This window comes from Dermacentor variabilis, chromosome 4 (assembly GCF_050947875.1).
Source record: "Dermacentor variabilis isolate Ectoservices chromosome 4, ASM5094787v1, whole genome shotgun sequence".
Lineage (NCBI taxonomy): Eukaryota > Metazoa > Arthropoda > Arachnida > Ixodida > Ixodidae > Dermacentor > Dermacentor variabilis.
In genome coordinates, this window is record NC_134571.1 from 182,798,590 (window position 1) to 182,814,480 (window position 15,891).

At 46.9% G+C, this 15,891-nt stretch overlaps 1 protein-coding gene across 1 annotated transcript in view; it reads left to right on the forward strand.

Moving 5' to 3' along the window:
* Positions 1–15,891, forward strand: part of LOC142578449 (putative 4-coumarate--CoA ligase 1) — a 234,005-nt gene that overhangs the window by 111,143 nt on the left and 106,971 nt on the right. Inside the window, exon 8 of the mRNA XM_075687831.1 lies at positions 11,518–11,787. Within this exon, the coding sequence (XP_075543946.1) occupies positions 11,518–11,787 (270 nt within the window). The remainder of the gene's footprint in view (positions 1–11,517; positions 11,788–15,891) is intronic.

The window sequence follows — 15,891 nt, forward strand, 5'->3', positions numbered from 1 at the left end:
ACACGTGATCCTAGAGATGGCTTTTATTTCGATATATCCAAATTATGCAACAAATCGCTCATAAAAAACTGTTCTTAGACACCTGGTTTTTACTGCAAGTGGAAAACAGATTCACATCCTACTAGCGTGCGTGTTTAGCGCCGTAGGTTCAGACACTCGGCTTGCGAGCGTGGGGTCGTAGGTGCAAGAGCCACCACAAATGCATTTCATTTCGAGTTGATTTTGTTCTCTACCTTAATTTTTGTGTAGCAATTCGTCTTACGTCCCCGACGGATGGACAGGTCTCCTCACTGGGTATGTCATAGAAATGCATTTAAAGAAAAAGGATCCAATGAACGCGACCAATTTGGTTGTCCAGAAAAGCTATGGTATCACTTGATCGGCTGGGCCAGTGTGACAAAGCGCTTAGCTGGTTCTTGCCCTCCTTGAGCAAAATGCCGCTGTGTACATTCATGTTGCTATTCCTCTCATCGCTCACTGGACTCCCGCAGCTCTGCAGGCGTCCTAACTGAGCGTAGCGGGCTTTGAGCAGGAACCTAGCCTGAGAAAGACGTCGTTGTGCAGGTTGTAGCGACAAGGTGTAGCGTTCAGGCCAGGGATGTCTCTGGCACAGGAATCAGTACGTTCGGGAGTAGAAGCAAAATAAAAAGCTTTATTTAAGATTTTTACCATGGCTCCCGATATAGAAGCTCACTATTTGTCTGAGTACGCGTCAAGACACGTCAGGACACATGCCTGCAGACGACAGGACGCAAACTGCACCAAACATGTCCACTGTTATAGCGTTTCGTTTGCCCAGGTGACTAAACTATGGAACCTGTTGATTCTTACGCGTGCTCGACTCTCTCTCGTAATCATTCGCAAAATACCTCCCATGATTTCGCACCTTTCTGTCGGACTCTATCTCCGATGTTGCGCAGTCGTCCTTGCATACGAGCAAGGACGACCTCGCAACATCTGAGAACATGATATCGACGTCCTACCCACGGAAGCCCTCGACGTTGGCGCCGTTCATCAAGTGCTGTGCTCTCCGTGATGGTCCGCTTGTGAAAGTCAGGTTTAGGTAGAGTGGTTTTTGCGGTAGTTACCGGCTCCACTGAGTACGGTGGTTGTCACCTCAAAGCGAGAGGTTCTTTGTTTGCACGTGACAGTCGATGTCGGCTCCTGTCATTGTTTAAGCATGTTGCCTCGTGGGAAGGATGCAAACAATGTTCATTGATCTTTTGAAGGTTAAGAATATCGAAGCTGCTCTTCCTGTTGAGGCTCATCGTGTTCATGCTGCTTCTCTGGAGTCCTGACTGTAGATAACCTTTCCATGGCGCTATCAGAGCACAAAAATCAATTGCGAAACGGTTCTGCTTTACCATACGAGATTGCAGCTATGTCACTCCCTACTTCTTATTCTACAATTGCCGCTCTTCGTCAACTTCAGTTCATGCAACCTCAATCTTTACCGGTCGATAATTGCGGCGAACGCTATACGCGAAGTGGACCTTTCTGGTTCTTTTTTTTCGTTCCGCAACGACGGTGCCTCAGCTTCTGCGTATTCGCGGACACGAGTGTCATCTGGTGGTGCTGCCAGGAACGCAGCGGCGGGTGCCTCCCACTGTGATTTGTTGACTTTTTGCCCACAAACGCTTCAAATGCATCGACAGGTAGAGGTAAACAGGTTCGCTTTGATGATGCGACACTACTGACAAACGAAAATGGAAACACACCCTTGCAACGTTCACACTCTCGAGTGAAGCTAGCCTAGCAGTTCTCAATGATGAACTTTCAGGCATTCTTCGGGATGTCATTACCCTTAGTGAGGTTAGAAGAACTGATGAGGCTTATGATGTGCTGATGAGGCTTATCCTCTGCTATAGAGGACTGCCAGATAAGAAGCAGTACGGATTAGGGTTCCCAATCCATAAGTACATAGTGGGCAACATTGGCGAATTGTGCAGCAATAATAAGAGGGTAGCAGTAGTCGTAATAAACTTCAATAACAGATATATAATAAAGGTTGCACAAGCCTACGTTCTTACCTTCACTCACGATGATGAAGAGATAGAACAGTTTTAAGAAGATGTTGAAATAGCGATGAGAAAAGTAACGAACTCAGTATACTTTACTCATGGCGACGTCATTGAAAAGTGGGCTAAATCAGGCTGGTGAACAAGCAATTGGCAACTACGGCGTCAATTCTAGGAAAAATCGAGTAGAAATGTTGGTAGAATTCGCGGAAAGCAATAAGCTCCAAATAATGGATACCTTCTACAGGAAGCTATGAACAAAAAGTGGACTTCTAAAAGTCCTAATGGTGATCAAGAAACGAAGTTGATTTCATTTTTTCTGCGGATCGCAGCATAGTGCAGGTTGTAGTAGTGTTAAATAGGGTAAAGTTCAGTGATCGTAGATTAGTGGAGGCCTAGGATTTACCTCAATTTGAAGATAAAAAATGGTGAAATTGGTTAAGAAGTAACAGGCCAACCTAGATACAGTAAGAGCGAAAGCAGACAATTCAGGTCGGTACAAATATGGAGCCATATAACAGAAAGATAAAGATAATATAGAGGTTATGAATGAAAACATAACTAGGCTGCCGTCAAAAGTAATTGAAATGGGGAGGCAAGGCACCAAGAGAACCAGTAGGTAAGCTCCCCCAAACAACAAAGGGCCCTATAAAGAAACGACAAACAATGAGTGCCGAACTCAAGAGATCAGATAGAATTCGCGGAAGTGTCAAAACTGACAAACAAGAAAGAAATCTGGGATATTCTAAATTTTAACGTGAGAAAGATGGAGCACGCACTAAATAAAATGACGAAATAATAAATTTGTGAGAAGTAGGCTTGGCATAGAAAACAACCAATTTGTATGCACTGAAAGATAAGCAGCTTAAGATCATCAGCAATCTCGAAGATATAATAAAAGCAGTGGAATAATTCTACACATATTTACACAGTGCCAAGAGCAGCCACGATACCTCCATTTAATGTTGCAATTGTCAAGAGGCGTTATAGTTCAATTGATTAAACCGTCGGATAGCAGAGCACGTAGCGAGAGGACACAGAGCTTCGGCAACACAGACACAAGGCTTCCAATCACACGTTGTCGTCGTCTTTCTCGAAGCAGTGCCCGCTGCTCGTTCTTCTCCAGTACAATTACCTCCCCGGAGAAGAGGAGCCGTCTCGGCGACCTATGGGCAAGATAGCACAGGTGGATCAAAGTACGGCTTGAGCCGCTGAACGTGCACGACTTCACGCCCTCGGCGGCGCTATCGGAAGGCAGCTCAAGGGGTTCTACCAAATAGTTCACAGGAAACGTCTGACTGATGATACGGTAGGGACCCTGGTACTTGGAAACAAGCTTGGGTGAAAGTCCAGGGCTGGTAGCGGGAACCCAAAGCCAGACCAGTGAGTCAGGGGCATAAGGCGCGGGAGAGGAGGGAATATCCCGAAGGTGCATCTGTCGCTGCTGCTCTTCCGAAGTAAATGTGCGGGCGAGCTTTCGGCACTCTTCCGCGTGTGCAGCAGCTTCGGACAGGGTAGTAGCCTCCATTGTGTCAGGGCGATAAGGAAGAATGGTGTCCACTGTGCAGGAAGGCTCGCGTCCGTAAAGAAGAAAGAACGGGGAAAATCCTGTTGTGGTCTGTGTGGCGGTATTTATAAGCGTACGTCAAGAAGGGTAGAATTCGGTCCCAATTGGTTTGGTCAGATGCGACGTACATGGCTAACATATCGCAAAGAGTGCGGCTAAAGCGCTCAGTCATGTCATTAGTTTGCGGGTGGTATGCAGTAGTAGTACGTTGAATTACGTTGAATTCCTTGAGCAGGGCTTCTGTAGCATCAGACAGAAAGACGCGGCCTCTGTCGCTCAGCATCTCTCTGGGGGCTCCATGGCGAAGTATGATGTTACGCAGAAGGAACCCGGCAACACCCCGCGTGGTTGCGTTGGGCAGAGGCGAAGTTTCGGCGTAGCGTGTTAGATGGTCTAACGCCGCTATCACCCAGCTGTTGCCATCTGAAGTACTCGGAAGGGGCCCACAAAGATAAACTCCAACCCGGCGAAAGGCCCGGCCTGGACAAGGCAATGGTTGCAGTGGAGCAGCTAAGGCATGTGGGCTATTCTTGCGGCGTTGGCAGGCGAGTGAGGAGCGGACATATTGGCGGACGAATCGGTACATCCCACGCCAGTAATAACGAATTCGCAGGCGCACGTATGTTTTTAGTACTCCTGCATGTGCGCATTGCGGGTCATCGTGAAACGCTGCACATATGTCCGAACGTAGATGCTGAGGAACCACGAATAACCATTTGCGCCCGTCCGAGAGGTAGTTGCGGCGGTACAGGAGCCCGTCACGAACAGCAAAGTGGTATCCTTGGTGACGCAACGCGTGGCCAGTAGAAGGCGCTGATGGATCTGACAGAAAAGCCAGCATAGCAACAATCCATGGATCCTTCTGCTGCTCTAAAGCATATCCGTGGCAGTGAGGGAGGACTCGCATATTCGTACTTTCTGATAATTGGGCTTGCCTGACTCTGTGGAGCGAGACGAGGCATCCGCGGCCGAATGTTTACGTCCTGAGCGGTACAGCACTCGAATATCGTACTCTTGGAGGCGAATCGCCCATCGAGCGATGCGACCTGAAGGATCTTTCAAGGACCACAGCCAGCAGAGTGCATGGTGGTCCGTGGTGACTTCGAACGGGCGGCCGTAGAGGTAAGGACGAAACTTAGTTATGGCCCACATGATAGCCAGGCATTCTCTTTCTGTAATGGAATAGTTAGCTTCCGCTTTCGTGAGTGCGCGGCCAGCGAAGGTAACAACGTATTCATCAAAGCCAGTCTTTCGTTGTGCAAGAACAGCGTCAATGCCGATGCCAATGGCATCCGTGGGTATTTCTGTCGGTGCGCTGGGGTCAAAATGTCGAAGTATGGGGGGTGAGGTAAGAAGACGGCGCGACGTCGTAAATGCAGCATTGCAAACTGGCGGCCAAGCCATGAGGTCGTGGTTACCCGCGAGAAGCTGTGTCAAAGGCGCTATTATGGTGGCGAAGTTGCGGATGAAACGACGAAAATATGAGCATAATCCGATGAAGCTGCAGAGTTCTTTTGTGGTCTTTGGTCTTGGAAATTCGGCAAAGGATTGGAGTTTGGTTGGACCTGGTAGCACACCATCTTTCGAAACAACGTGGCCAAGGATGACAAGCTGTCGGGCGGCGGAGCGACACTTCTTCAAGCTGAGCTTGAATCCAGCATCGGCAAGGCAAGTGAGTACGCGTGTGAGTTGGAACCGGTGAGAAGAAAAGTCCGGGGAAAAGATGACAATGTCATCGAGATAACAAAGGCATATCTGCCATTTGAGGCCCCGGAGGATGTTATCCATCATTCTTTCAAAAGTTGCAGGCGCATTACAGAGGCCAAAGTTCATCACGGTAAATTCATATAAGCAGTCAGGCGTAACAAATGTCGTTTTCGGACGGTCTGCATCAGCCACCGGGACCTGCGAATAACCGGATCGTAAGACTAAGGACGGAAAGAATTCAGCGCCACGGAGCAGTCCAGTGCGTCGTCGATAAGGGGAAGAGGGTAGACATCTTTCCGGGTTATCTTGTTGAGTCGTCGATAGTCCACACAAAAAAGAATTGTCCCATTTTTCTTTTTGACCAGCACTACCGTAGAAGCCGAAGGACTGTGGGATGGCTGTATCACGCCGCGTCGGAGCATGTCTCCTACGTGCTCATCGATGACACGGCGCTCCGTCGCGGACACACGGTATAGACGTTGGCGCAGCGGCGCGTGGCTGCCGGTATCGATATGATGAACGACTGTGGAGGTACGGCCTAAACATTGTTTCTGGAGGTCGAAAGAAGTTCGAAATCGGTTAAGGAGGTCGAGGATCTGCGTGCGCTACTCGGAGTGAGGTTGGGTCGATAGACGGAGCAAACCCTCGGTCACATGCAGGCGGAGGCGCAGAGACAGGGAGAGTCATGGAGTCAACGTGAACAGGAGTCGAGTCATCAGGCACATCGTAGACAGAGCTCGTGTCGAATTCATCTGCAAAACTGAGGCACTCGCCATGATGTAAGCTTGATGGACACGAAAATGGATTCGAAACGTAAAGTGCGCTGGAGCCCTGGCGAAAGGGAAGGTGGGCAAACGGAAGCAAGAAGGGATGATGGCGTGCAGCAAGCTGAGATGGCGTGAAAAGAAATGTGGAATCGTAGAAAGCAGCACAGCAAACGGGTACAAGGGCGGAAGAGAAAGGAGGGGTATCAGTGGCGGTGGCGACGAACACTCGAGCAGAAGGTGGAGGCAAGTCTTCAGAAAGACTGCCGCAAAATGGAGTCAGCGCAAGTTCTGCGCGGGCACAATCAACAATAGCGTGATGAGATCAGAGGAAGTCCCATCCTAGAATGATAACATGAGAGCAGCGTGGAAGAACAACAAATGCAATGTGGTATAAAGTGTCTTTATTGGCGACACGGACGGTACAAGTTCATAAAGGCTCAATTGGCTCAGCGCTTGCTGTACGTAGCGAAATGGCAGAAAACGGCGTCGCGACTTTTCGGAGCGTACGGCGAAGCTGGTTCGCAATCACGGACACTGCGGCAACCGTGTCGAAATGCGCGTGAATGGCGACACCTTCGGCAAAAACTTCAATGACGTTCGTAGGGAATAAACGAGGGCTTGAGCAGTTCGAAGAGATCGCAGTTCTTGCCTCTGGAACGGCGCCTTTTTGTTTTCCTCCACAGCTGGAGGGCGGCGGACGATGGGGGACAGGGAACGTCGATGGGGAGATGGAAACCGACGAGTGCTGAAGCTTTGGGTAACAGGAGATGAAGGAGCGAAGTGCGGATCTTGTGGTGAATAGCATTCCCACAAGCGGATCTTGTGGGAGTCAGGAGCATTCCCTCGAAGTCTCACAGCATCGGGAGGATACCAAGCTCGCCGATGGCAGAACCGTGCCACCTGGCCAGCAAAGCCACACGCGCAGCAGATCGGCCGGTTGTCTTCGGTACGCCACGGATTATCAACAGGCGGCCTAGGTAGCGGTGCACTGTTCGGAGCTGGGCGTAGGGGTTGTGGAGGCGCGCAGAAGCCGCTTCTGGGCAAGAAGTTCGCCGCTGCAGAAGGTGAGGCGTAGAAGCCGCTCGTTGGCATGTAATGCGCCACTTCAGGCGGAGGTCTTGGCCTGGCGACGACGGCAGCGTACGTGAGCGGAACCGTCGCTGAAGGTGGCTGATCAGCGAGAGGTAACGTGTCGCTGACTTCTTCATGGATGACGCGCCGCCGTTCCGGGCACAAAGAAGACTCAGACGACTGGGTAGCAGGCAGCAGTGACAGTTGGCGCGCAGCTTCTTCGCGAACGAATTGCTTGATTTGGTCGAGGAACGAAGAGTGGGCGGGAGCAGCACTGGAACTGTCAGTTAAAGCCGAAACCGTGTAGTCCGGCGCGGCAGCTCGGCGCGTGGTAAGGCGTTGTTTGCGGAGCTCATCGTAGCTCTGGCATAGTGTAATGACCTCGTCAACCGTTTGAGGATTTTTCACCAAGACCATATGGAAGGCGTCATCCTCTATGCCCTTCATGACATTCTTTATCTTTTCAGAAATGGGCATGGCGGGATTAATGCGCCGGCAATGGTTAACTAAGTCTTCAATGTAGCTGGGGAAGTTTACACCCTTTTGCTGAGCGCGACCACACAAGCACTGTTCTGCGCGAAGCTTGCGCACAGCAGGGCAACCGAAGACTTCTTTGAAACAATAGGTAAATGCTGTCCAGGTGGAGAGGTTGTATTCATGATTCCGGAACCAGAGATTAGCGACTCCAGAAAGATAGAAGATCACGTTAGTCAGTTTAGCTTTGTCATCCCACTTGTTATGCGCACTCACGCGATCGTATGACGAGACCCAATCCTCCACGTCATGGTCGTCGTTGCCGCTGAATACCGGAGGATCTCGTTGGCGTAGTGCACCGGAGCCGACGACAGGCGATGCCAGGGGAGGATCGGGCTGCGTGGCGTCCTGAGGCATGGCAGAAACGGCGGGGATTGTCCGGCTGCGGAGTTCCAGGTTTGGGAAGGGCCCAGGACGTCCAACAAATGTCAAGAGGCGTTATAGTTCAATTGATTAAAAGGTAGAATAGCAGCGCACGTAGCGAGAGGACACAGAGCTTCGGCAACATAGGCACAAGGCTTCCAGTCACACGTTGTCGTCGTCTTTCTCGATGCAGTGCCAGCTGCTCGTTCTTCTCCAGTACACAATGAACAGGTTACGGATGTTCCTTCGATAACTTGTGAAGAATTTAGAAGGTCCTTGCAGGACACCAAACGGGGAAATGCGGTACGAGAAGATGGACTACCAGTGCATTTAATCTAAAATGGGGGAGACATATTCCATGAAAGAACGGTGGCACTTTACACGAACCGTCTAAGGACTTCAAGTGCCCCAGAGATCTGGAATAATGCCAACATTACACTAATCCACAAAAAGTGAGACATCAAACAAATATAAAAGTATACGCCATTTAGCTTACTTCCAGTACTATATAAAATATTCACCTAGATAGAATACGCGTAACACTGGACTTCTGTCCACCAAGGAAACAAGGTGGTTTCAGGAAGTGATACTCTGCAATGGATCACATCCATTCCTGAAGCAGGTAATCGAGAAATCTGCAGAGTACAATCAGCCTCCCTATATGAATTTCACAGATTACAAAAAAACATTTGATTCAGCAGAGATACCAGCAGTCATAGAGGCGCTAACGTAATCAAGGATTTCAGGGCACTTACATAAATCTGGTAAAAGTATATACAGAGATTCCACAGCTAACTTAATTCTCCACGAGCAGGAAGATACCTATAAAGGGATCAGACGAGGAGATACAATCTCTCGAATGATATTCACTGCATCCTTGGAAGAAATATTCGAACTACTAAACCGCGAAAGCTTAGAAGTAAGGGTCAACGGCGAATATCTCAGCAACCTTGCAGATGACATTGTCCTGTTTAGCAACACTGGGGACGAGTTACAAATTGAGCACCTTAACAGAGAAAGTGTAAAAGTGGGTTTGAAGGTTAATATGCAGGAGACAAAGATAATGATCAACAGCCAGGCAAGCGAACAAGAATTCACAGCCTCTAGAGTCTGTGAAGGAGTAGGTTTACCTTGTTCAATTACTCACAGGGGACTTTCATTATGAGCAGGAAATTTACAGAAGAATCAAAATAGGTTGGAGCATATATGACTGACAGTGTAAGATCCTGGCTGGAAGCTTAGCGTTATCATTGAATAGAAAGGTGTGCAATCAATGTATTCTACCGGTTTTAACATATGGGGCAGAAACTTGGAGACTGACAAAGAATCTCGACCAAGTTCCGACTCGCGCAAATAACGATAAGAGGAAGAATGTTTGCCTCAAAGTTAAGAGACAGGAAGAGATCGGTGTGTATCAGAGACCAAACGGGGATAGCCGGTATTCTATTTGACATCAAGCGAAAAAATGGACCTGGGCAGGTTATATAGTGTGCAGGTTAGATGACCGGTGGACCATTAGGGTTACAGAATGGGTGCCAAGAGAAGGGAAGTGCAGTCGAAGACGGCGGAAGAATTGGTGGGTTGATGAACTTATGAAATTCGCAGGTGCTATTGGAATTGGTTGGCGCAGGAGAGGGGTAATTGGAGATTGCAGGGAGAGGGTTTCATCCTGCGGTGAATAAAAAATAGGCTGATGATGATGAACCAAGGCTAGGCCATAATAAAATATTAACATAGTTGGGTCAACATTAGCAATAGTAAATCAGCGTGAAAGACATGGACTAAAAGAGGACGTGGGACAGAGAGATACACTCCTTGTGTTTTTCTCACTCCTTGACCCGTCATAATGCCCAGACATGACATGCTGTGACGCCTTGGTAGGAGGTACGCTGCGCTTAAGAAACGAGAATTTGTTTGAACTTCTCGTAGATAGGTTGTCAAATACAAATAATTCTCTGAAGTCGCAAATGCGATGGTTGAAGGGAGACCTATACGAGAAACTCATGACAACCTTAGCATGCACATTTTGTTCCGCAAAAGTAGACTTGTGCATCAAAAACAGGCTCTATGCAATTAAAGCTTTATTGCTTTTTTAACCTCGAGAATATCTCTACAGCAGACGAATTAATGCTTGGCGGCCCAAAGCAATCGTGATGCTTTGCCCAAGTATATTTCTGAAAATTATGAACAAGAGCGGAAAAATATTCACCCATGATTACCATACTCCCTTATTTGAAATCGGCGCGCAACTCCATACGTGTTTTGATTTCGCGATATATTGAGCCGAAGAATTCGAGAAAGGCACGTAGCAGAGGCGGCATGCGTGGAACAGCTTTTCTGCGGGTAAAACACGTCGGCTTTTATACGTTGCTTGTCGAAGGTTTCACTCTAATCGCTGATGCCCCGTGGCCTCTAGAAAGTGCAGCACGATTTGAAGTTTGAAGTTTGAAATTTGTTTAGTTCGGACAATCATGTACAGATTTCCCGTGGACGCTGCCGAAAAGGCAAATAAATGCCTGACAAAGCACCAGCTACCCTTAAGAACAAACACTCAGCGAGAATAATACAAAAAAGAGAACAGTCAAAAAACAGCAATTCATTGTTTAAGAAAGTTAACAAACTTGTGGAAACCACATAAAACTGCAAGGATACGCAATATGTGTAAAATATGATGACTTCAAGAGTATTTATAGAAAAACTAGACGATGTAATGAACAACATTGAATACATAACAAAAATTCCGTAAAACAAAGGTGATCATTTGCCTACATAGTCCGTCCCTACCTGAATGATAATAGGTAGGTATGCATAGTTTTTTTCAGGGCGTGGACAGCCGTGCTTTTTTCGATAATGGACAATGAATTAGGTTCTTTGTGTAAGAAATCTGGTATTAGGTAATCAAGCTTGTAGGTGCCGTAGTTTGTGCGCAGCTTTTCCTTTTTATACAACTTATGTCGCAAGTCATGGCGTATATCGTCGTATACACAATAAAAGTTAAAAAGTAATCGCAAACTATGACAATCGAAAAATGGGCGAGCGAGGCCAAGGAAGCAAGTCAAACGGGCGCCATCGAAAGCGGTCGCGAGCAGATGATAGTAGGACACGAGCGGTCCGGCTTAGATTAGACATGACTACGCATCGAACGGTCGGGCGGGTCCGCGTGACCCCAGTTTGCCGCACGCATGGCATTGAAACAGCTGCTTGCCTTGGTCGCCGCCGTTCGTGGCTCGCGTCTTTCATACGTCGCTCCGCGCTCTCTGTTCCATCTTTCGCTGTGGTCGTTCGCTCCGTTACTCCGCTGACGCCGACGCTCGCAGGAGGAATGGGTGCTTAAAAGCTGCACTCTAATATTAGATAATAAAAGAAAGGATTACTTTTCAGGAGGTAGAACTTTTTTTCACCTACGTTCATTTACCATCACCGCACACATCAGGATTCCCGTAGGTCTGCCAACAAGCGTCGCGCTCTTTGTTGAATTGTTATTTTCCAGGAGACGTTGGCTACTATGATGAAGATGGACGCTTTCATTTCGTCCAGCGGATGAAGGAGTTAATCAAGTGCATGGACAACCAGGTTGTCCCGGCTGAACTCGAGCAACTGCTTCTTCAGGAGCACTCGGCAGACATTGCGGAAGTTGCAGTGGTCGGAATACCGCAGGCTCAGTACGGCGAAGCACCAGCTGCTGTTGTAGTGCTAAAGGAAAATCCCGCGACCTGTTGTACCTCGGAGTTGACGGAAAAGATGAAAAGAACCATCGCAGGTATGGCTATACATCTGCGCCCATTATGAATTGCATGTAATTATTCATGCTTTTTGATAGTCTAGGCATAGTAGGGGAGTCGGAAGCTAAGACGGAGAAGATTTCTAAAAACACAGCTTCATGCGGATCAAAATAAAGGTATATCTTTAGAGAGTGCCTAAATCTACTTCACACGTGCGTGCGAACAATCGAGCTTTCGCGTCAAAGATCGGCAGAATGGCGGATTCGGTTTGCTAGGCGAGTTGGTAACGACCCTTGACGTGGGCAGCTTGACAAAAACCACACAATACGGTGATTAAAATACGTATAGAGCTGCTTCATGTGCACGGATCCGTTCCAGTCGTCCCATGTGCGAACTACAAATCCATAGAAAGAAAATACGGGGACACGTGCCTTGTTTTAGCCTCGCTATTTTAGCTTAGTTCTCTTTCGAATATATTTTACTTATGGCGCCTTCCGAAATATTTTTTATGGTGCCATGCAACAACTACCTTCACCATCTTCACTAACAAGGCTCCATTGCCGAAATTTCCTGATCTAGCGGTTCACTTTAATTCTGACGTGGAGGGCGTCGCCTGCACTCGAATGAGAAATGACGCAGTGTTCCTTGGCTCTTTCTGTCATGTGTCCTATCCGAAGTTCAGGGACCTTCTCTCCTTGGCGACAACCGTCTAAGCATTTTTAACTAACTCTTTGTACCTCACTTTTTCATAGCCTAAGTGAGTTTTGGAAAATATGGGGCTTACACTTAGTTAGCTTAAGGTTACTGCACAATTACATCAAACTGTCATTTCAAGTTTCAGTGGCGGAAATAATAGGTTAAGTTTCACCAACATCTTCATCGTCATCATCAGCCCATTTATGACCACTGCAGGACGAAGGCCGCTCCCTGTGATATCCAATTACTCAGGTCCTGCGCCCACCGATTCCATCTCGCACCTGTAAATTTCATAATTCCATCAGCCCACCTTCATTTCCGCCGTCCTTGACGTCGCTTCCCTTCATTTGGCACCCATTCCGTATTTTCAATGATTCGCATGTTAGTCATCCTACGCATTACATGGCCTGCCCATCTCCATTTTTCTATTAATGTAAATTAGAATATCGGCTATCACCGTGAGCTCTCTCATTCGTCACCGCTCTCTTCCTCTCTTTTTACGTTACGCCTAATATTTCTCTTCCATCGCTCTTTGCGCCGCCCTTAGCTTGTTCTCGAACTTCTTTGTCAGTCTGCAAGTTTCAGCCCCACATGTGAGCACCGGTATAATACAGAAATTCTACACTTCCTAGTGGTAAGCTATTAGGATATATGCCCGCCGTAGGCACTTCAAACCATTTAAATTTTCTGTAAATTTCCTTCTTATGATCACGGTACCCTGTTAGTAATGCACCTAACTTAACCTACTTCTCTTCGGACTCTAGAGGCTGACTAGCGATCCTGAACTATTTTTCCCTTGCCAGGCATTATCTTCGTCTTTTGCACAATAATCTCCAACCCCACTCTTGCACTTTCTCCAAGGTTCTCAGTCATTTGGTGTAATTCATTCCCTGTTTTGCTGTAAAGGACAATGTCTTCTAGAAACTTAAAGTCCCTGAGTTATTCGCCGTTGATCCTCACTCCCAAGCCTTCCCAGCTAAGCCTTCTTAACCTTTCCAGCTTAAATTTATTAGTGAAGAAATTCTTGGGTTTTACGTGCCAGGACCAGGATATGGCCGTGAGGCACACCGTAGTCAGGAACTTCGGTATACTTTTTACAATACGGGGTTTTTGCACGTGCATCTCTATCGGAATACATGCGTGCATTTGCATCTCGCCCCCTTCAACATAAGGCTACCGCGGGCGGGATCAAACCCACGACCTCCAGCTCAGCCACGCACCGCCATATCAACTTAGTTATCTCAGTGGGTATCTAGGTTGAACCATTTGCAGAATGACACAGCATGTGCGTATGTGCGAAATACCTCTTGAGAATAATGTTTATGTGGTATACTCCTCCTGGGCCAATGAAGTTTACCGAGCTGTTGTGCTAACCGAAACCTAGAAATTTCTTATAATTAAATAAAAAATTACTTTGTTATTTTCTCTTGCCGCAGAACCGTCAAATAGCTAGTAGCTTGTAGGTTGCACTAGTATGAAGCGATCTACAGTTGTGGTGTGTATCACAGCACGTGAGAGGTGGCCTCAGCTCGGGCCTAACTCTGAGGCCACCTATTCATATACACATAGAACGCAGAAATGCTTGTCCAGAAAAATTCTTTGGCGAACATTGATAAACATTATTGCGCTTCAAATGAGCTAAAGCTCGATTTTAGTGGCTATTTGAATGGAAATCTTATCTTGAGTCTGGATATTTGTACTAAAATCGCTAAGCTGGAAGAAAGTACAAGCAGAAATTTTACGAATTAGTAACTCTGCACCAAGAACAGATATCGCAGTTCTGTGAACTGCATGAACTAGATCATTGAAAGCGGACAAATTCCAATGTTTACAGGGTTTAGCAGCACATCGACTTGCATATAATTGGTACGATACAGAGCAATGCAAAATACATAAATACGTCAGCTTTAGATGTACCTACAGATGTAATTGACAGAATTGTGTTAGATGTTTTCATTCATGAGTTATAAATTAGAATTTTGTTTGGGGACATTTCTAACGTTCAGCAATTTTAGTAGATAGAATTATGGGCTAAAATATAAATCCCTTCCTTGAGTTACTAAACTTGTGCTTTTTGTTTTAATTACATAAGCTTCAAAAATTTGGTGCTGTATTAGCCAAAAAAGACAAGTTCTTCTTTTCTGTGTATTTAGCTAGCTAATAGAGCTGCCTCATAACTTGTTTGTAAAATAAAAAATCTAGTGCTTTTGCGCCCAAAGCTTGAATTCCAGCTTATGCTTCGAGAAACGTGTTGCGATGCTCTGTTTTTGTTTTCTCCCACGCGCCAACTTCACGAATTGAGGAACCTGCGCGTGGAAATCGTGTAGGAATATAATACATCGCAATCGGCTATGCTGTTGGTGCAAGAGCTGCACCCACACAGCTTGCAAAGCAGTTCCGAAGAATGTCTGTACATAAACCTGGTGTTATGCATGTAATTGAGTCATGGCTCCTCAAGGAAAATCCAACTTACCGCACCAAGATCTATCACCACACATTAAAGCACATTTCACGTGAGACCTCGTGCACGTGCAACCAAATGCACACGGTCGCGTAGCAGGGGCACCCGACACTAACCATGTCATTACAAGACTCCCGTAAATGCAGACGTAACCTGAGCGATTTGTCATTGCTGATAAGCTAGACCGAGAGATACGCTCCGTGGTCCAAACTTCTTGTGTGGTTCCGTGGTTTATCCATAGCATTGGCAGGAGCAGTGGTTGCTCCTGGTTTAAAATTGTCCTGTGTACAATGCTGATAGGGAGTTCCATGGTCCCAAGAACAAGAATTATGCACCTCTAGTTGTGATATAAACAAAGCAAAAGCTGCGACGATTAATAGGAAAAATAAATATGGAAATAAATATAAGACAATCATTCACTCCCGAAACATTTTTGTTCTTGCTGAACAGCAATGTTTCAACACGCGCGTATTAACGTATTGAATTTCATCAAGGAATTTACTATTTTTGTGTATGCCAGTACAGTAGGGGTGTACGCTTGTGATGCTAACTTGGCGCATTGTGTCAGTATCGTGGATATCTCTAGCACTGTTGAACGTCCTGACGACAACTAGCTTCACCTCATCAGGCTCCTTGCCGCTTTCGGCAGCGTCAGCGACTAGCAGGGCTTTCAGATTGAACATTCTTTGAGCACTTCATACTTGCAGGACATATCTTTATAGTTATTGCCAAAAATCAAAACATGCTCTTTGTAGCGAAGTCTACGAATCTTGTGCGCGACGCCGACCTTCATATAGAAGCAGCTATGTTGGTTCGCATTGGGCTGAAGAATACAATGCCTTATTAGCTACCTTGCATCTCCTCTTTTTAAAAAGAATTCGGTTTAGGTGGAGAGCCGCACTGATTAGCTCAGATCTCAAGGACCAACTTTAGGCCCTCCAGCAAGTGCGGGAAGCAGTCGAGAGCCAGACCGTCTCTGTTGCGC